Here is a 22,656-nt window from a genome sequence, read left to right as displayed (position 1 = left end):
AGATTTTTACCTTTAAAAAGGAAAAAACAAGTACACAAAAGTTTCATTCTAAGTTCCATGCGTGTAACATGCTTTGTTTGTTTACTGTTCCATTACCTTCTTGCCCCCCCCCAACATTCCCCTATCACATTCCTCTTATACTTTCACCTCATGATAGCTGTTTAAATATAGATGTGTGTGTCTACACACTCCTTTATGGCTGTGATAATGGTGGTCAGTTCAGCTCCAGCTTGATTCCTTCAAGTCACAAGTTGTAAGTGGATAGTGTCTTCAGTAACAGGGACTTGGAAATAGTCCTGACAGGAACTGAGACTGGAACCATGGAAGAACACTGCTCACTGGCTTGCTCCCAGACTCATATACAGCTTTCTTACACAGCCCAGGCATATCTGCCTAGGGATGGTACTGCAATGGTGGGACAGACCCTCCTTTATCAATTTGTAATTAAGAAAATCCTCCACAGACCAATTTGATGGAGACAGTAACTCAGTTGAGATTCTCTCTTCCCAGGTGACCCCAGGTTTGTCAAGTTGACAGCTGAAGCTTACTATGATAATGTATATGCATTCATTTTTCGTACTTGACTCTCAGTGTGGCTAGCCACTAGGTTTCTTGATGTATCTTGCATTTTGAAACTCTTTAACCTTTGGTAATTTATAGGCTTTGAAAAATGAAATAGCTACTACAATTAATCCTGCCTGTTTTAGTGCTGTTTGTAAAGAGGTTCCATTATATAGCATATAGTGTTCAAGAGTGTGGACTCCAGAAGCCTCATTGCTTGCCTTTAAGTCCTGGCTTTGCCGAGTACTAACTATGTGTGCCTTAGTCTCATGCCTACCTCAAAGTGTGGCTTCCCGGAGTAAAGCTTTATAAAGTATTTTTATTACAGAATAAACACCATATATAAATATTTCCATTGTTATTCTGTATTCAAAAATAAGCTGTAAAAGCTGGTCAGGTAGATTGATCTAAATCTACTCTATTGTTCTTAGCTCTCAACTGGTTCTAGCCAGTGTTCCTGCCAGACTTAGGACCTAAAATGTGAACATTAAGATAAAATGTTAAGAGATACACTCAGAACAATGTTTGTGGGCATGTTTTCAGTGCTTACCTTGGATCATGAAATATCCTATTAAAACCAACTCTTGGGCTGAGACTGTGGCTCAGTTCAAAAACAAAACAATTATTTTGAGTATTAGTGAATATATACAAATGCATAGAGTTACATATGTACATTCTAAGTCATATCACCCAGTAGGTTGGGTCCAGTATCTCTGATGTAATTGCCATGTAGCACAGTGATGTGTGACATTCAGTTTAATTTGCAAATTGTGAGGCTCCATTGAAACTTATTTTAAGTAGTATGTCTACATCTTTTTCCTTGATTTGTGAAATGTCAACATAGTAAAGTGCTTATGAAGATGTGTATAAAGCTTTATTAAATACATGTACATCAATACAAAAGCATTGCACTTTAGGGCAATTTAATAATTCACAGAGCCATTCTAAGTATTTTCCTTTACATTCTAATTGTTGCAGTTTCAGTTGTATCATTGTATTGGTGAAATTTTAGTTTATTGAAACAAGTTCTTTTTATGTTGCTCAGGCTTGACCTCCAACTCAAGTCCTTCTCGTCTCAGCCTCCAGAGTAGTTAGAACACAACCTTGCTAATCTCCCTGATGGTTTTTAAGATTTTTGGTTTATGTCTGTTTTGCCTGCCTGCATGTATATGCACTACATGTGTGCCTGGATCTCCTGGAATGGAGTTCCAGACAGATGTGAGCCACCACTTAAGTGCTGGAAACCAAACCTGGCTCCTCTACATAAACAGCAAATGGTCCAAACTGCTGAACCATCTCTAGCTCTGCCAGTCTTTATGTGATATAACATCTTTTGAGGTTAATAAGGTCCTGTCCTGTGCCCCCCATCCCCACCCCTCCTGTGCTATCAGTTTACTCTAATAGAGCCACCTTTATTCTTCTAAACTGCTTGTAATGATTCAGGATACAGTGTATCTTGGTGGAATGGTCTTCGTATACTTGAAGGGATAGATGTATTCTGCTGTAAAGTAAAATGCTCTGGTTTAATCAGATCCAGTTGCCTGGTGGTGGTCAATTTTTGTCTGATTTTCTGTATATATTCTGTTTCTCTAAGACAAGCATGTTAAGGTTTTTGTATTTGTGTATCATCTGGTCTCTTGTGGAAAGCAGTACTGGGGATTGAACCTAGGGCTTCATACATGTTAAGTAATAGCACTACCTTTCCATCTTGATGAGTTAGACATTTTGCCCAGGATAGTATCTGCTCTTACTATAGCCTCTCTGGCTTTCTCTAACATAGTTACATTGTCCTTTTTCTTTTGACTTTACAACCCTTGAATGGCATTTTCTGTAAACAGCACATAGTTGGGTTATATTTTTCCCAAAATCTTTTTATGTCATTTGCATTTAATGTTATTTTTAATGTGTTTAGATTTAGTTCTACCATTTCATGCTGGTTTTGACTCTGTTTCTCTTTTAGGTCATTTGAGCATTCTTAGCATTCCATTTTGATCTGTTATACTGGTGTGTCACTTTGTATAGGTTTTTTAGTGGTTGCTCTAACAGCTGTGCCTAACCTACAGACCACCATATACATCCACAGCTATGAATGTTGCCCAGAACATTTATGTATGACATTGTTTTGCAACATCAAAAGATTGGCCAACCTCGCTAGAATGAGGGTTTTATTCTTAAATATCAAAGAGTGAGCATTTTCTTTTTTTCAACAACTATACTCTCACCTGTTGCCAGTTTTCCATATAAATACTGTAAACGTTCTGGTTTTGGAAGCTCAGCCTCTGGAGTTGAGGGGATTTCAAAATCGGAGGAGCTCTGTGAATCCGAATGTGTGTTAGTTAGTAATGTTTCCTCCTTAGGTGGGGATTTCCTGTCACTCACAGTGTCTGGTTCTCCAGTGTGAGGAACTCCATTTACTTCTTCATCTCTGCTTTTCAAGTCACAGCAAGTCTCCTGTGGATAAAGTGCATTCTGTTCCCTTTGAGAGGCAGAAATACTCTCTTTGCTGTTTGGCTTATAGGCATCCTTATTCAAAGATGTACTATCCTCCCCACTTCTCTCTTGGGAAGATAACAAAACAGTATCACACTGGCTGTCCCAGCCTTGACTTCCTTGATCTGTTATGTGTGTTGACTGAGATGAATTCTGGGAAGAGATGTGAGTGGATTCCCCATCAGAGTCACTGACGAGCTTTGGTGACTGAGATCCCCCTGTCTCTATGGAGGAAGGTAAGTTTTCCAAACATTCATCTGTGACATCATCTTTTCTTTTGAAGAATACTTCCCACTGTGGTATGTCTGCATCAGCACGTTGCTGGAGGAGTGTCACAGGGCCCAGACCTCCCTGCAGTGAAGGTGGGGTTTCTAGCTCTTCTTCACTGTCACTGTTGGATTCTTCACAGTCTATAAAGTTGGCCATAGAAACATTCCGCATACTATCTGCTTTGCCACATCCTGGGTTTTGTCTCAGTTCAGGCTGGTCTTGTGGCAGTGCCTTCATTGAAAATACCTCAGGGTGAAGAGTCAGCTGGTATGGAACTTTGTGCCTTAAAGGTGTTGGTAGAGGGTCATCAAAGAGGTCATCTTCCTCCTCTGAAACAAACAAAACAGGCATGGCATGTACAGAACAAGGGAAGGGGACTCCTCACTGAAAGTGTAGCATTTATCTATTTTAAATCTTGGATTGTATAAAACACAGGTGCCAGTCTGCAAAGAGAAATTAAAAGGCTGCTACCTGTTGAGAATATAAGTCAGTACATAACAAACATGAATGATTCACAGGGTGGCCGTTTTTCCTTAAAGGATTTTGTTTTCGTGTGTGTGTGTGTGTGTGTGTGTGTGTGTGTGTGTGTGTGTGTGTGTAGAGAGAGAGAGAGAGAGAGAGAGAGAGAGAGAGACTATGTGCCCTTAAGTGAAATGCCTGAGAAGGCCAGCAGTGTTAGATCCCTGGAGCTAGAGTTAAAGGCAGTTGTGAACCAACTAACATGGATGCTGATTTAATACTTGTACCCATGGACAATCCACGGAACATTTTAAGAACTAAGGGATATGAAGGTCTTGTAGAAAATGATCTGTAAACCCACAAGTCTAGTTCTACACCCTCTGCCCTAGCCCTCTCTGTTCATGAGCTACCTTTCCTGATAAGTGTAGCTACCACCCTTCAGCAAATAAGCTTCTCTTTACAGCAAATGAAGACCATTGCAGAAAACCACAACTGGACACAATGCAGTAATCAACAGATCAGAAGAGCACACCCCCAGCAGGCTCAGGGAATATTGTGGAAGAGGGGACTGAAAGACTGTAAATGAGCCAAACTACCTCAAATACCAAGAAGTCTGCCGTGAACCAGTCTCTCTGAGGAATGGCTATATAAACAAGATGGGAATAATGGCAATACCTATCACTCAACATGTTGCTGTGGACGGGAAATTTTGCAGGGTTCTACCCTTAAAGAACTACAGGTAACCAGTGACTGCTGGGAGAAGGGGAGTTAGCCTCTCCAGGGATGAGCCCCTTAGTAGTCATCCAATGCAAAGTTATTATCCCTGAAACCACATATACAGCAAGACAGCAAGTTGTAATCCTCTACATTTGTGCATATACATATGTGTGTGTAATAATAAGCTATCAACTTGAGGGGATATGGGAGGGGCTGGAGAAGGGAAACGAGGGAAAGTGATTTATGAAACCAGTGGCATACACATATTACTATTAAAATACATTTTAAAATGTCTAGTAGATATTTCCACTAAAATCTTAAAAAAAAATCCCTGTACAAATACAAGAAAAATACGTAAATTATCACTATAATACACAAAGTAAGAAATGATAAATGTACAGCGTGTAAAAAAGGCAGAACCAGAGATTAAAAGCATGGGAAAAGGGAAAGTAACAAATAGAAATGAGCATTAATCAAATATTTAAAACAGAATCAATCCAAATAACTGAGGTGGCTCAGTGGTTAAGAGATCTGGCTACTCTTCCAAAGGACCCCGACTCAATTCCCAGCTCCCAGATGGCAACTCACAACTGTAACTCGAGTTCCAGGGGATCTGACACCCTCACACAGACATACATTGGAGGCAAAACACCAGTACACATTAAAATAAATGTGGACTTGGTAGGTGCATAAAAGGAGCAGATTTCCTTTTAAGGAAGAAAAGACTACCAATCCCAGTGTGTCTCTGAAAAAGGAAATGGAGTCATAAGGTAGGACCCCGATCTTATATGTGTGGTGTCTTAAGAAAACACCAGAGGCCTCCAGGGCTCAAGTGCCCTCTCTCCACTGTTCACATGCATGAAGGGAGGGCCTCATAAGCACAAGATGGTGGCCAGCTACAAACCATGAAAAATTCTCATTGAAACCTACCTTAGCAGTCTTTTGTTCTTGGATTTCCAGCCTCCAGAACTATAAAAAATCAATTTGTTGGACTGAAAAGCCTGCTCAGTGGTTATGAGCACCTGCTCTTGCAGAAGACCCAGGTTTGATTCCTAGCAGCTACATGGTAGCTCACAATCATCCTTAACTCTAGTTCTAAGGCCGCTGCCTTCTGATGTTTGAGGGCACCAGGCACACACGCAGACACACATGGGAGCAAAATTCATATATATGAACTAAAATCTCAGAAGTAATTTAAAATTAAATTCTAAATGAGTAGGCACATAGAAGCAAAACTTGAAAACAGGCCTGGGTTTAAATCCTAGCCCTATCACTTCTTGCTAGACTTCGGGGGATTTTCTAAATTGTCTAAATTCCAGAGTTCTATTTGGCAAAGTCACACTAACATCACTTGGAGTTTCTTTACAGGTTTAGCTGTAATGTGTGTAGATTAAGACTTTTCCTGTATAAATGTTCAATAAATAGCATCCTTTTCCAGTGAGTCACTTACAGGCACTCCACCAAAGGATAAAAACCTGGTCTTAATCACCAAGTGTGGCTGCTATAAGTTCTCATTTCTTCTTTTTTTACCTTTTTGTTTTGTTTTGATTTTAAAGGTTATTATTATATACACAGTGTTCTTCCATGGCCAGAAGAGGGCACCAGATCTCATTATAGATGGTCGTGAGCATCCATGTGGTTGCTGGGAATTGAACTCAGGATCTCTGGGAGATCAACCAGTGCTCTTAACTGCTGAGCCATCTCTCCAGCCCTGAAGTTCTCATTTCTAGTCAGAGCTTATCTGTGTTCTCAACTACAAAATGTAACAGCAATATAAGAAGACAGGAATGAATGGAGAACTGTATAACACCCCTGCTTGGTATGATCAGAACCAAAGGTGGCCAAGGCTCTATAGTATCTGCTAAAGTCCTAGCAAAAATGCTCCAGGGGGACCACGCAGCTCTCTTTCCAGCCCACACCAGTCACAGGGTGTATTTTGGGAAGACCAGAACCATTCTTACCTGAGTCTAAAAGGATTGTTCTGGTTCTCTTCAGTTTTCCAAGTGGTTTGTACCTTGGTTCAGCACTTTGAGAAGATCGGCACAGAGGCTTTAAACTGACATAAATCAGATTATTTGAGTTTTCCTTTTGGGAAAGCTGCTGAAGCATAAACATCACTTACAGAGATCAAAACAAAGCCATAGGGAGATCATGTGAGCATTTGTGGGAGATAGAAGCATTGTTTAATGAAGATCCTGCAACTTAATATACTGGCCAATGGGATGGAAGCAATTATAGACTACCGATCATGTATAGAGGGAACTGCCTTAGCAGATTAAAGCCAAACTTGAATTTTTGCTCTTAGAATGCAGGAAAGAATGCTAGGAAAGAAAAGACAGGATTAAGTAACCCATTGACTCCTAGCATCCAGAGAGTATAGGACAGGTGCTTCTTTCCCTATTTAATGGCATGCATTTATCTCTTGCACGAATCCCACAAATCTGATCTGATTCCAGAGCCACAGGCTGAAAGCCAGAACACAGGAATGACATCTGAAGGGTCCATCCTCACTGAGGGCTATACTGCCTGCTTTCCTGGGGATCTGTCTTCACTGAGGGCTACACTGCCTGCTTTCCTGGGGTCCAGCCTCACTGAGGGCTACACTGCCTGCTTTCCTTGGGTCCATCCTCACTGAGGGCTACACTGCCTGCTTTCCTTCTGTCAGGGTGTCAGAAGCCTTCAGGACTAGAGCCAACACAGCAGATGGTGACAGCCATGAAACTCCAACCTGACTAAGCCAGACTTCTTTCCATTTGTCACCTTTGTTCTCATGTCTATGACATTCCCTGGCTCCCATCTCTGTCATGCCTCCATAATCTGCTGTCAACCGCTTCTCTCTAGAGCCATTTCATGTGTCTTCTTTGGGTAACTTTTGCCAAGTGAGGGTCACTCTCCACCCACCCACCTACCTACAACAGATTGCCCAACAGAAATGCAAGATAGGAGAATATATGTTTCAACAAGCACTCCAAATGATTCTAAGTGTATTCCCATTTAAATCTACAAGACGATCTTAAATCTCAGCTATCAGGATCAAGTTCTTAACTCTTGCCTTGCTGGCCAGCATGTTGCTTTCTTTACACTACCACGCTTTCTGGCTTCTAACTCATGTTTACTAAAACAGCTGAGAGCAGACACAAATCACCTCATTACCAAGATAACCACAGACATCACAATCCCTGTGCTAGGTCACTTTTAAAAAGACTTTGTTTTTATTTCTGTATTCTGTATTATTTATTCATGTGTCCATCACATGTTTGACAGTGGATAAGTTCTATGGAGGCCAGAAAAGGGCATTGGGTTCCCTGCTGGAGTTACAGCCAGTTGTGCACCTCTGGATGTGGATGCTGGGAACCAAACTCGGGTCCTCTGGAGAGCTCTTAACCAACCGCTGAGACATGTCTCCAGTTTACCAGTTCACGCCTTGAGAATTCGCCACTAGTGACTTCCACTTTCCCTCCTCCCACTGGCAGAACACATATCTTTTTCCAGCTCTTTAGTTTGCTACTGGAGTTGTGGCCTCAGCCTGGTTATCATTCCTTATGCTTCCCTGATGTTTCTGTCCTCTTCAGTTACTGCCCTCACTGACAACTCCAAATCTGTGTGTCCCACACCTGTCTAATCCTAAGAAATCTCTTTTCCCAAATTCTGACATTTAGACAAAAGCTACCATCCCCTCAGGAACTTGAGAAAGTAGCTTTTCTAAAAGGAAGCATTGTCCTTATCTCTGGCAGAAGGGGCCTCTGTCTCCTCCATTAACACACTTGTGGTACCTATTACCACATCAAGCTTCTAGACATCTTCAATCCATACACTTCAAAGACCTCCACCCCAGGTTATAGGTTCCCCTCCTCCCAGGTACCCTGCTCCTTTTAAAACCCCAGAAAAACCTCACCCTCAACCCTGTTGCTTTCCTGAGACAGCCTTGGCTGTTTGGAATAAACTTTTCCCCTTTTATACACGGAGTAGATTTGGGTTTCTTTACTGCGCCTATTTCATTCACCACCTAGGCCTCTCGCCATAACCTGGGGCCTGTTTTCCATCTGTCTCTCTAAACTCACTGCTATATGTCCTCATCAGTCTCGGGCTGATTCCCTTGACACCAGGGTGATTTCCTTCATAGCCCTGGCAGCTTGTGTACATGTATGTCTCTGAACACCAGCCTTTCCACTGAACCCTAAAACTCAGTCAACATGGAACTGCCCCACATACTCTCCTGACTGTTGAGATGGCTCTAAAGAAATGTTTAATGAATGGACTTAAAGAAGTTATGCCAGGTGTGGTAGCAGTTGTCTCTAATGAGCACTTGGGAGGTGGAGGCAGAAGGATCACACATTTCAGGCCAGCCTGAGCTGATTAGTGAGATGCCAAGATGGCTCAGTGGGTAAAGGCAATTGCTGCTAAGTCTTGAGGACATATGTTCAGTCCCCTGGATTGTTGAAAACAAAGAACTTCCTTTTAATCCCAGCACTTGGGAGGCAGAGGCAGTCCCATCTCTGTGAGTTACAGCTAGTTTCAGGACAGAAAGAGCTGTTACACAGAGAAACCCTGTCTCAAAAAAACAAAAAAGAAAACTTTCTTGTACAAGTTGTCCTCTGACCTTTACACACATCAACAATAACAGTAACTCACATGCCCATGCACACAATAAAGAAATGTAAGTTAAAAAATAAAAGACAAAAGTGGTAATAGTGAAAACTATTGCACTTCCTTGCTCTCTTTGAGTTTCATTCACCCATTCCATAGATACCTTGACTGACTGCCTATTGGCTCTTGGCCAGGTGATCTATAGTTATCTATAGATCCCTGAGAACCCCAACAAGTAGGCACAAATGAATATCCTGTTGTCTTTTCGTGGGCACGGAGGCTGCTGTTTTAGCTAGCAAATGTAACTCTGCAGTTACTGGCCTGCCTTTTTGGCAATGGCCCAACACTCAGGCCATGGCCTCACAAGTAGGAACCGGCTATGTAGCTGCCACCAAATATAGCTTTGAATTAAATCTCTATCATTCTATTATCAATAAGACTTAGGATGAAAGCTGGGATGAAAACCTGCTAGCTCAGAGAGGCTGAGTAGCAACTAGCTGACATTCTCTCTTTGCCTGTGTCTCTGAAAGAGCTTCCTTCCCCTCCACCAAAACAAAAGAGCCCACGCTACACTAAGTCCCTCCCTACTACTACCTGTGCATCTCTTTATAGTCTTACAGACTCCCTATTAGTCTCTATGATTACTTTCTGTCAACTAGTTGCTAACTCAGCCTCCTGACCCAAGGTTGTTTTTAATTAATTAATGCAAACGCAAACTTGGGGTTCACAGTGTGATCGAGTATCCCACAACATATTCCTAATCTGTTGATTTGCTGGTTAGTTATGATTGGTTCTGAAGTGACCTGGCCAAATGCACATTGCAAGTAATTGGTGAATAGATTTCCACTTAGGACAAACCGGCATTACCTGCACATTCTGCCCACTAGAAATGACAGGAAGAAATGGAAATAAAGGGGAAGCTCAAAAAAAAAAAATTATAACAGGAATGGGTTCTTGATCTGTAAGTTTTCAGGCATAGCACTCCCATCTCCCAGCCAGAACCACCAACAACAACACAAATAGAAGCCCCACAAACAAAAACTACTCACAATTCCATGACCTTGTCCACAGTGAGGCCTATTGGAATGACATTTGGATATGCATTCACTGGACAGATGTAGCTCAAAAAATCTTTAATCTAGAAGGAATATAAAATACATCAACTATATCTATGATGGGAAACTGAGGTATTGGTCTACTCAAAGTTCCTAGTATACAGAACCAGTCTAGAAGTCTCTCCACAGGGGAAGAAATGAAGAGGTGACACAGACACAACGGGGTGTTACCAAGCCATAAGGAACAAACTATGTCATTTGCAGGAAACTGGATAAAACTAGAGATCCCTGTGTTATGCAAAGTAAGCCAAACAGCACATTTTGTATTGTATGTGGAGCTCTACAGATACACACATACACGATACATGTACACATATGTGACATGAGAGCAGGAGAGGAACTGTGGGGGGATCGAGGATCAGGAGAGGCAAAAATGGTCTAGTCTGTTTTCTTTCATTTGTGGGAACTAGATTTAAAACAATATATAATGAAGACAGATGGGAGACTGTTTGGGGAGAGGAAGGGGATCAGTGAGGGAGGAGAGGAGAGACAAGAGAGGGTAATGGCAGGCAAATATGAATGAAGTATGAAGATATATCTGAAAATGTCACGATGAGATTCATTACTTTGTATGCTAACTAAAATATTAATTAAAAAAAGAAAACATGAGGGTGTCAGAAAAGTAGAGGTATGGGGAAGGGTAGCAGAGCTTCCTCATGACCCTGTTTCAGTGCTGGCTGCATGCAGGGACCACCAGGGGACCTGCCAAGCAAAAGACACATGTAATTCCTTGGCCTCATTCCCCTAAACCCTCCCTGTGCTGGGCTATGTGGGGTCTGGGAACTTGCACATTTGTTCAGGTTTGTGCTCCACAGAAAGAGCTTGAGTTGCTGATTAAGGGGATCTAAAGATTGTGTCTTTTTATGACATTCATTTCTTTGTCCAAGGCCAGTTGCCTACATTTGACAAACCCTCTTCTATGTGAGTTCGAATACAACTGAGTATTAAGACACCATAATAAGACACAAGAAAACAAGGTCTTGTAACTACACCATTGTAGGGACAGACCCTGATTAGATGTACTGTTAACCACACCCATTTGGTACATAGAAGGGTGTAGATAAGGGCGAAAGAGAGCAGGGCACATTCTCAATCTCGGGATTGAGCCAGCATTGGGAAGCATTCTGGGACTGGACCACTCAGAGTGCCAATCTGGTTACTGATTCCTCATGTGAGTATAATTCCCCAATAAATAACCAGTTAATAACCTATCTTGGATTCCATTTGTGTCAGATTCCATTTGTGTCAGATTCCATTTGTGTCAGATTCCATTTGTGTCAGAATTCGAACCTACAAGTGGGTCAGGACCTGGTGAAATGAATCAGGTGTGGTTAGCAGTACATGTAATCAGGTTCTCTCCCTACACACCTCTTCCCATGTATAATCACTACCAAGGCAACTGCATCTTAAAGATTACTTGATTTGTTCTAATGCCTATACTTGTGGAGTCAAATACCACACAGTGGTTACCACCCTGGGAAGACCAAACTCTTTTGCTCATTACATCTTAGACTGCAGTCACTAAAGTAAGCAATGCAGTCAAGCCTGGAAGCAAGAGCACTTTACTTAACGAGTCCAGAGGAAGAGTGAGTCCAGTAGAGACCACTGGTGGCCCAAGGCCTGCAGGTCTCTGCTAGCAGCCAATACAGGACAACTTGCCTCTGTGCACATTTCTCTAGGGCCAGAGAAAGGACCCCTTACCATAAAGTCTGAAATGCTGGATGCTAAGGTGTCTGAAAGCTGTTCACATATAGGCGGATGAGGACAGGGAGCACGCACGAGACTGGAGTGGGAGGGGCTTCCTGAGCAAGGCTGCTAGCCAGTGCAGGTTGTGTGTACTCTAACTGGGACATACAACTGGAAGTGTTGCGGGCCCAAGACCCTTTGTGTATGAGTGACTTGAAAGACTACACATACAGATTCCATTCCTAATGATTCTAAAAACAATCACAGTTTAAAACATTCACAAATGGGTTGATTTTTTTTTTTTTTGGGTGGTGGTGGTGGTGGGGTATGTTCAGAATGCTAAATAGAGGAATTCTGTCACTATTCCTCTTAAGAGTTCTACAACCCAGGCAAACCTCACTTATCAGATCTCAGTAAGCTGTGATCTCAGTAAGTCTAAGGCTCAGACTCTTCATTTACAGCATAAACAGGATACCGCCTGTAAAATGCTGCTCCAGTACCCACTGGCCAGAACTGGTAATCGGTGAAACATTCACTGCCATTTGCAGGACAAAGTTGATATCAACGATGCAAAGACATGTTTTCCCTCTGGGAAATGGATGACTGAGGCACAAAGCAGTCAGCATCTAACTGTAACTCAAAGGACCAAATGAGGACACAGACAGAGCCTTGGGGATTTCTAAGAACTATGAAAATGGCTCCTCTAACCTAAAGTACACCAATTCTTTAGGCACTTTTCACGAACAACTGTTGTGTGTCTTTAGGGAGGCATGCACACAAAAACCACTACTTGTCCCTGAAGTGCCTGCCTTGCACGTATGAAGATCTGAATTTGATGCCCAGAACCATGTAAAGATGCTGGCTATAGTGGCACACACTTGTAATCCCAGTGCTGGGGAAGCACGAAGGAGCATCCCTCTGAACAGCCAGACCACCTAGCTTAATTGCTGAGCTCCAAGCCAATGAGAGACCTTGTTACAGCAGAGAGTGTGATGGCCTTCCTGAGGATGACACCTGAAGCTGTCTTCTGGCCTCCACTCATATACACACCAACACTCACCCCTCCATATACACATATGCACGTGTGTATGTACACCCCACACACGTGTACCCTGCCCCGAGGTGATCAACTGTAAAGGCTGACAACAATCATCAATAGTTAGGAGCTGATGGGTCCTCTTACCTCACTGTAGGAGGAGTGAAAAGAAAAACAAGCTCGGTATGAACTCTCTCCCGTCCTACGGGGAAGCAGAACACAAAAGAACACTTAGCAAAACTAAGTGGTGTCACAGAGAAGAACTCCCACTTAGGCTGTTTGGGTGTGAAGACATGTGGCTATGAGGAAAGGCTTCTTAGGACAGGAGTCAACTTCTTCAGACATGGCAACCTGCTGTAGGCATTCTACATAGCCCAAATAGAGGAGGGTGCTAAGGGTTAGGGCGCCTCTACTGTCCCAGGCCCTTCCATTCTTTCTAATTCCAGGCTGTGATAGACAGCACAGCCCTCAGAGGCCTTCAGCCATCTTGTCCCTCACAGAGGAAGCCCCTGGATATACCAGCTAATAATGGACTGCCATTATTAATAATATTAATAATAATGGACTGTTTAGAAGAAACATCTCTCCGTTTTAAATAATGTTTAGATGAAAAAGATAGTTCCCACAATTAGAACATCCCCTCCTTGGGCCCCGACTGATCTGAGTTTAAACTATATTAAATTAAACATTTCACCCCTGAGTTTGTGAAGATGCAGGGCACTGATTCCTTACCTCGCTATCACATTTGTTTTTCTGGTTCTCTCTCCAAACCACATAGTGGATGGCTTGATGCTGATTGTGTGAAGCATGGCTTTATTTTTGGAAGTAATCCCACAGGGTAATTTATTCCATTGAAAATACTCTTCTGCCTGAAAACAAAACAAAACAACACACACATGCATCTGTTTTAAATTCTAGTTACATATTTTCAGCAAAGCTGTTTGCAGACTGGCGTTCAAAAGCACTTGCAGGTGAGTTTTTGGTCACGAAAGAAATGAAGACACAAGGAAGGAAGCAGGTTATTTCAAACTGAGAAATACTCTAGAGAACACCTGGCTTGGGTGCTTCAATCCCCTCAATATGAGGAAAGGGAAACAAACCACTGGAGAATAGGTTTGTGTCAAGAGAACTCTCAGGCTTAGTGAGGTGGCACACGGCTGGAAGATCATGAGTTTGAGAACAGCCTAGACTACAGCAGCCTGGACTACTGTAGCAGCCTGGACCCATCTACAGTAAAGACTCTCAAAAACGAAAATCAAAAGCAAGCTACTCTTTGGGCTGGGTAAGGTACCACATGACGACTTGGGAAACAGAAGCAGGAGGACTGAAAGTTTGAGCATAGCCTATGCTACAATAGCCTGAATCAATGTACTATGTGAGACCTCCCACTTATTATCTACTTTCTTTCAGCCATCCAAGAGTCTACTGGATGTGTAGCTATGTATAATTAAATAAATGCATGTGCATTAGAATATGTAGCCTACTTATCACATAGGTTCTAATATGCAGCTCTCTAATTGAACACACACACACACACACACACACACACACACACACACACACATGACCAAGGACATTAGGTCCCTGGGGTTGGATTTATAGGCAGTTATGAGCTGGGAAACAAACTCAGGTCCTCTGAAAGATCAACAAGAGCTCTTAAGTCTCTCCAGCCCTTCTGTGTACAGCCCAACAAAGTGCAGAGAACAAGTGTGTGAGTAGTGCTGAGCAGCGAGACACATCATATCCCCACCTGACGCTCAGGCATCATCGTGGAAGTAGCCACAGAAAGACTGTAAGAGCCAGAGCTTATGGGGGACAGGAGCCAGTGTCTTCTAGACATGGCATAACTGCTGCACACAGGAACTCATTGCCACTGCGGCTTTCTGCACAAGATCAAGCTAATTGATATTTTAATACAGAGTGGGAAGATGTCATTGAGCCCCCACTTCTGAGAAGCCATGGACAGCTGAAAGCTTCTGGAAGAGGAAGAGCCAGTTTTCTCTAAGGGTGAGGCTTCTGGCAGGTCAACTGTGCTCCAGTGGACAGCCCCACACCCAGGAAAATATGGGCAGCACAAACAGAACTTGACAGGTTAGTAAAAAATGGAAATAAGAGAGCACACACGGGTGGCTGAGTAGGGAGATGGGGTAGGCCTGGGAGGAGTAGAGGAAGGGGAAACATGACCAAAATGGTTTGGATGCATTTTCCAAAGAGTTAATAACTTGTTTAAATCACAACTAGCACAGATTACTAACTTCATTACAAATAAATTTTCATTCTCATGTAGGAGAAGCAATTTCATGTTAAGAATTTAAGAATCTGTGCCTGTTACACATTATGAAGTACATGCTCATGGGATACAGGTGTGCATACTGCACAGCCTCCAGCTAACACCTTAGGCTTACAAAACACTTCCGAGGAGAATTTCTGGGCTCCCACTAACAGGATAGGTGCTTCCTCAGTACCTTTGGGTGGCGGCAGGCATGGACTTGGGTGTTTCGGTCTGTGGTGAGATGGTGGAGGATATCAGGCATGTTTCTAAACATATCCATCTTGTCCACATGAACCTGTGCATTAAAAGCAGATAGAAGCATGTTGTTTGAAATGCAGTCTTAAGAATAAATACTTCTGCTGGACGGTGGTGGCGCATGCCTTTAGTCCCAGCACTCGGGAGGCAGAGACAGGCGGATCTCTGTGAGATTGGTCTATAAGAGCTAGTTCCAGGACAGCCTCCAAAGCCACAGAGAATCAAAAAACCAAATAAATAAATAAATAAATAAACAAATAAATAAATACTTCCAGGGTCATTATTCAGAGGGACACTGTCCAGGTAGTAGTTGAATCTTCTCATTCTGGACTGCAGTGCTTGGTAAAATCCTAACAGGATGTCACTAGGCAAAGGACTTGTCCTCCAGGTTGCCTCTGATTGTGTTAATACTGTCCTTCAAGAATCACTTGGTTCATATTGATTATGTACCTGCTGGACGCAAAACTCAATTCTAAACCCTAGAATAGAGCTGAGAACAAAGCTGACAGAAACAATCAAGGAGTTCCTAGTGCTCTGGTGAGATGACCTGGTGGGTAAAGGTGCCTGCTAAACAAGCCTGGTGACTTAAATTCAACACCCAGGACCCACATAAAGGAGGAAGGAGAGAGGCAATGCTAACATTGTTCTCTGACCTCTCCAAGCACTCTCTGGCATGCATGTTACCCCCAACAAAAGACAGCCCACTCTAATGGCACACTACATGTCACACAGGATAGCTGGTGTGGAAAGAAAAAAAAAAAAAAAGTAGGATCCAGATTGTCCTGCCACATAGAATTTCACAGGGCAAAGAGAAGAGAAAGATGCAACAAAACAAATACACAGACCTGGTTGACCTCCAGAAACTTAAGGCTATTAACAGTTTAAAGTATTAAAACCAATTATGGCAGCTTTACCCAAACTTGTCTTCTGGTCTTTCAAAGTAGATGGTATGAGTGCCTAAACTGACATTAGGATCATGAAACGAAACTAAAACTGTAGCACTCTCAGGTTGGCCTGAGACTAACGAACACACAGAAATAACGCCCAATTGCTGTGCTGGCTTCTACCAAGGCAGGGTGCAAAAAGAACTCAAGCACAACTGCTTACTCATCGAGTGGTCTGTGCATCTGATTTACTTATGACCAATCAGAAGGAAAGATAAGTGCCCAGGGAGATGAAGCAGCCAGGAAACTTTGCCTTCAAGCATAAGGAACTAAGTTTGGTCCCCGGAACCCATGCAAAAAATCTGGCTATGGTGGCCGGTGCTTGTGATCCCACTTGGGAGGTGAGGCAGGTGGATTGCTGGGGCACACTTGCCAGCCAGTCTACCTACTGGGTTCCAGGTCAATGAGAGACAGTCTTTAAGTAGACAAACTGACAAATGTTTGGCCTTTAACATACGCAGCTCGAATTCATAGGTGCTTGTATACACCCATGCATCTGCACAGACACACAGAGAAAACATAGGCCAGGAGTGGTTGACACAGCTACTACTGCAGAACTGCAGAACTCAGAAGGCTGAGGCAGGAAGATCATGAGTTTGAAGCCAGTCTGGCGACAGAGTGAGTTTCAGACCAACCTGGACCTTGCACTCCCTTCTCCCCCGCCCCCCCCAAAAAAGATAAAGGAAAATAAAGAAGAAAGAAGTAGGCAATAGTGAACATGACTTTTCAGGCTCTCTAAGGAAAACGGAAAGGGGATAAAGTGAACACATGAAGAGAATCCGCATAGAAATGACTGCAAAGGCAGCTGCAGAGCATCCCTGAGGCACCTTAGTTGGAAACCTCACACTTTCTCTTTGTAGACTCCTAATCTAGAATTATCCCTACTGCTGGCAAAAGGGCTTATGGAAACTCTGGGATGACCATCAAAAGCCTCTCCCTGAAGCCTCCCTGGCCTTGGCTTCTTCCCCCAGGGCTCAGAGCAGTAGCTTCCACTCTTCACACCCCCTGAAATTACATCCCAAGTTTAGGGGAGGCAAATAACTGCCACCTTTATATCAGAGAAAGAAAGCCTGAAAAAGAATTTAGAAGATAGGTAACACAAACAAGTGTGTGTGTATATGTGTGTGTACATGTGTGAATATTATCACTACCACGATTTTAATTTAAAAGGCCATTTTAACATCAAACACATAGGCAGAGTGATCCCAGATAAAAGCAAATCTTTCTCAAAATGAACAATTAATGACTTTACATCAAAATATTTGGCTAGAAGAACTTAGAGAAATAGACTTGGGGATAGGAAAGGAGGGACAGACATTTAGAGAGAGTGAAGGTTAGAATTTTATAATTTCAAAAACAGAAAAACTACCCCCCCTCCCGCCTACCAGTCAGTGCTGAGGATAGAATCCAGGGCCTTGTGCATGCAAGGTGAATGCTCTGCCACTGAGCCACATCCCCAGCAAACCAGCAAAACTAGATAACTGTAGCATCACTGAAGTACATTGTGGGCACAGATTTGTCAGCTGGTGGATCTACATTTAAAAGCACACAACTAAAATGTCCCTCTGGTCCCAATGTTCCATTTTGTTCAGAGATTATTTCAAAGCCATCTTCTCTTAGGGACAAAAGTCCCAGGCACTTTTCAGTGCCCTGGAGGGGGAGGTATTGCTCAACAGTTGGGTCTGAGAATCCTACATCAAACAACTGGGAAAATGGCCAAAAATAGACAAGTGAAAACTCCCACCAAGCCTAACACTGATCCATTGATTAGTTCCCAGGTCAGTGTGCTTCCTGTGTTGTTGACCATGACTCAAAGCAGGAAATATGATTTCCACAACAACTTGGGCATTGCACAGTCATGGAGAAATACGTGTGTGTGTGTGTGTGTGTGTGTGTGTGTGTGTGTGTGTGTGTGTGTTTTCAACCACATAAGTAAATGTTCACTGTCAATACCTTAACTGCAAGCAACACACCTAGATATCACAGGTTCAAATTTACTTTTGATACTGGTCACAACTGCTGTACTTATTTTATAATCCATACTTTGGAAAAAGTGCTCTTTGAGCTGTGGGTGTCCTTTTGTGAGGCTGTGCATCTAAAAAGATAAGGTGATCCCTGAGAGGTCCAGCCTCCACTGCAGCTGTGTTTTAGCAAGCTGCTCCCACCCCTCCCTGTCTTCAGTTATTTGGGGGAGGGGAGGGAGGGAAAGGGAATAGGGGAGGGGCAGAGCAGGGAACAGGGCTACAGGGAAAGGGAGAGGTACCTGGACTCCTAGCTCCTCACTCAGGTTGGTGAACAAATACTCATAGCCATAAGCTGCTTTACAGTTCAGCCACACGACGTGGTGTGGACTCCTAGTGATCCAGCTCCGAACCAGCTCCAAAATCCCCTTCAAGCACTCCTCCTAGACGGCCAACAAAAATTGATGTTTTATAGAAAGTCACTAACCTTTTTCCTCTTCAACATTCAGAGGTAATCATGCCCCAAGGGACAACTGCTGCATTAGCCCACACCACCCTTCCAACAAGACAGGTGGCTACAGCTACACCCCAGCTCACCAGCCCAGGAAGACCCATCACCCCAGGGAGATCCATCATTTCAGGGAGACCCATCACCCCAGGGAGATCCATCACCCCAGGGAGACCCATCACCCCAGGGAGATCCATCACCCAGGGAGACCCATCACCCAGGCAGACATACACGACTTGGAATTTGATAAAACCTTGGGTCACAGAACGTGGTGTCTAAATATACACTTTGGATGTCTTTTACTCTGAAAAGAAGAAGAAAACAGTGTTAGCCATTTCATGAGACATAACTGTGTATAAAACAATGTAACACCTCTGTTTTATTTTCTGGGTTCTTCCACTCTACTTCCAAATCTTTTGTTCATCAACTTCACTGAAAAACAATTTCCATACAATAGAATACATATTTTTGAGCCAGACGGTGGTGGCATACACTTAGCACTTGGAAGGCAGAGGCAGGCAGGTCTCTCTGAATTCAAGCTCAGCTTGATCTACACAGAGAGTTCCAGGACAGCCAAGGCTACACAGAGAAACCCTGTCTCGAAAAACAAAAACAAACAAACAAACAAACAAAAAACCAAAGCAAACAAAAAATAATTTTGGCCCAGAGATATGACTTGTTGGGTAAAGGCACTTATCACCATGCCTGACAGCCTGAGTTCGATTCCCCAGGACCCATTTGGTGAAAAGGGAACTGACTCCCACAAATTGTCCTCTGACCTACACACACACACACACACACACACACACACACACACACACACACGTAAATATAATTTAAAATATTGAATTTCACATGCCTTATCCAATGACTTCTATCAGTTCATGTCCCTACCACTCCAATCAGCATAGAGAATATTCCATGACCTCACTTTATGGGGGAAATGTGCTCCACTCTTGTAACTTTTATAATCAAGTTGATTTCTTTTCTTTTCTTCTCTCTCTTTATTTATATTTTTTTTATTTTTTATTTTTTTCAAGACAGGATTTCTCTGTAGCTTTGGAGCCTGTCCTGGAACTCACTCTGTAGACCAGGCTGGCCTTGAACTCACAGAGATCTACCTGCCTCTACCTCCCGAGTGCTGGGACTAAAGGTCTGCGCCACCACTGCCTGGCTTCAAGTTGATTTCTAATCAAACGAAAGCTTGGAATTATGGGGAAAGCATGCATGCATGCACACATGCACACACAGGTGCGTGCACACTTATTCAAACTGCACAGCCAAGAATCACAAAAGGTACTATACCTGCCCCCAGAGTGCAGCAGCTCCATTCGGGAAGCTTCTCCTTTTGCCAGTCTGAAGTCTCCTGTGTATAAGACGGTTCCATTACTGCCCTGAAATAAAAACCTGAAAAACAAACATATTTCAGTGACTTCCAGATCACAAAGTCCTAAGAAAGCTGAAAATACAGCAAAGGCCTCCTTAATGATGTATTGTTGATAAAACAACAGCATGGGGACATTACTGAATCTGTACTAGACATGGCCTGGAATATTCTAGCACTTCCCAATAAACACTCAAATCATTCCATTCCAGGGGTAGAGAAAACCCATGTGAATAAGACAGTGCAAAGTCACAGGAGAAATACCAACTAAAGGCGTGTGCACTAAGGAAGCCACGTTTCATGTGGGCTTCATCTCAATTTCCCAAGCTCACGTTTGAAGTAATGATTAAAGATTAAAGACACTGCCAGCGAAAGAAAATCTATCTCTAGACAATACTACCTTTTAGACACTAAGAAGTTATCTCTACAAATAAAATACATATTTATATAGAAAGAAATGGAAACAGATGGGCCCCCTTACATAACTGATCCTGGGCAGTGACCAGCTGGTAAGAGAGTCACAACAACCTCTTCCTTCTAAAAAGAAAATAAAGAAAACAACAGTAACAGAAGTTATCACGAGGAGCTGGCTAAATTCACGAAATATCATTCAAGAGTGCGCCTCTTTTCAGTCTCTCACTCTTCAAACCCTGGAAGAAGTGGACTTGTCCACTCCCTTGTCCACCGCCTTAAACAGAGCTATGACAGGACCCAGGTCCTTTTCTAAGTACACACTCAAAGACAATGTTCACATGAAAAGGTTTGCCCATAGACAAATCATTGCATAATTACTCACAGGAGCCTTCAAAATGCCTAGCAACCAATGAAGGTTAAACAGCATATGGTTTGCCCACACCATGGAATACTATTTGACTGTAAAGATAAGATTCTATATGTGTACGCCATCCATATACAGGGATGTGTCTTGAAAAACACTCAAGAGAACAAAGTCTCATGATAGGCAAGTCCAAATAGACAGAAAGGCAAATAGTAGTTACAGGAGCTGTGACAGAAGTGGGAGTGTCGTAATAGGCACAGAGTTTCTAACTGGTGAAAATATTCTAAAATTGACTGTGGTGGTGTACAAGTAACTCTGTGAATACATTACAGCTTCCAGGTCTTCAACTGGGTGAATTGTGTGCCGATGATTATTGCGGTAATGCTATTATTAAAAAGATAAAAGGAGTGGATGCAGCCCAGTCCCAGTTCGTCACATTGCACATGGCATTGTCCTTTTAGGACACAGCCTGCTGGGCACCTGAGCTAGCTGGCTCTCTAGCTCTCAACAGAAGGGGGCAGAGCTCAGTCTGCAATGGTTCACTGCCCAGTTGTAACTCCTCACCCATTTCTCACAGTATTAATTCTGAGGCTCCTTTCAATGTGGGTCTTCCTGTTGGGGCTGGACACACAGTGTCCAAAAGTCAGGTCACAGGACAAGGCATATGAGCAGTGGCACAGCAAGACCCCAACAGGAGCCTGCCTTGCCACTCAGTGCTGGGCTGGGAGATGACAAGGCCACTGACAGCATGTCTCCCAAGTCACACTTGCAAAGATCCAGGCCTGCTCTCGTCCCTCATTCTCTCGCTTTCTCCTTCCCTCTGTGTTCCCCCTTTTAATCCTCACTGTCACCCAAACCTGGCTCTACCAGGAAGACATTGATGAAGAATACATCTGATCTTCTAAGAAAAGCCATCTAAAAGGTCACCTCTCTTGTGATCACAGTCACACACACAGGTCACCCTCAGAGTTCCACACTGGGAAGCCACACGTGATGATGTTATAACAGACTACAGAACAAATGCTAACCCGGCTGCCAGAAAACAGGAAAATTCTCCTTAACCCTTGGTGTCATTCAGATGGGCTTTTGCTTTGTTTTGTTTTAAGGTTAGGCCTACAGTCTTAATGCATAATAAAATACAAGCTCTAAATTTAAGGTTGAAAAATAAATTTTATCCAATTGGGCAGAGACTTAATTTTGATTTAAGAAAATGATTCAAAAAGAAGATAGCCATTATATTTGAATTTGCTTCAAAAAATATTAACTAACCACTATTTTATATCCTAGACATAAGAAACAATAAATGTGACAACATGGTGTAGTATTAACAAATAACATTCTTGTCATGAACATGTAATAATAATAATAATAATAATAATAATAATAATAATAATAATAATAATTTTGGCAAAATTAAAAAAATAAATACATCATGTTTAATCCCTCTAATATTGGAAATAATTCTAACAATCTATGACTGAATGTCTCCATCCCCTGAAGCTTGGGGGTTGAAACAGTGACCCCTGGGAATTTAATTGAGAAACTTTTGACTGGTGATTAGTTCTTGAAGTTAACCCCCTAAAAAACAGATTAGTGCCTTAAAGGGGAACTTTTATTGCTCCCACTGTGTGAG

At 42.7% G+C, this 22,656-nt stretch overlaps 1 protein-coding gene across 5 annotated transcripts in view; it reads right to left on the bottom strand.

Moving 5' to 3' along the window:
• Positions 1-1,413: 1,413 nt before the first annotated feature.
• Positions 1,414-22,656, bottom strand: part of Dclre1c (DNA cross-link repair 1C) — a 35,266-nt gene continuing 14,023 nt past the window's right edge. The window contains exons 5-15 of one of the 5 annotated variants that reach the window (XM_035442824.1): positions 20,727-20,782; positions 20,167-20,268; positions 19,093-19,165; positions 18,656-18,796; positions 15,387-15,488; positions 13,654-13,790; positions 13,069-13,123; positions 10,134-10,222; positions 6,459-6,553; positions 5,428-5,466; positions 3,515-3,650 (exon numbers count right to left, since the gene is read on the bottom strand). In XM_035442824.1, the coding sequence (XP_035298715.1) occupies positions 5,429-5,466; positions 6,459-6,553; positions 10,134-10,222; positions 13,069-13,123; positions 13,654-13,790; positions 15,387-15,488; positions 18,656-18,796; positions 19,093-19,165; positions 20,167-20,268; positions 20,727-20,782 (888 nt within the window). In that variant the 3' untranslated portion in view covers positions 3,515-3,650; position 5,428. The other 4 variants (XM_027405212.2, XM_027405213.2, XM_027405214.2 and 1 more) reach the window with 4 other exon arrangements.

This window comes from Cricetulus griseus, chromosome 3 (assembly GCF_003668045.3).
Source record: "Cricetulus griseus strain 17A/GY chromosome 3, alternate assembly CriGri-PICRH-1.0, whole genome shotgun sequence".
Taxonomy (NCBI): domain Eukaryota; kingdom Metazoa; phylum Chordata; class Mammalia; order Rodentia; family Cricetidae; genus Cricetulus; species Cricetulus griseus.
This window is presented reverse-complemented; position numbering and strand designations above follow the sequence as displayed.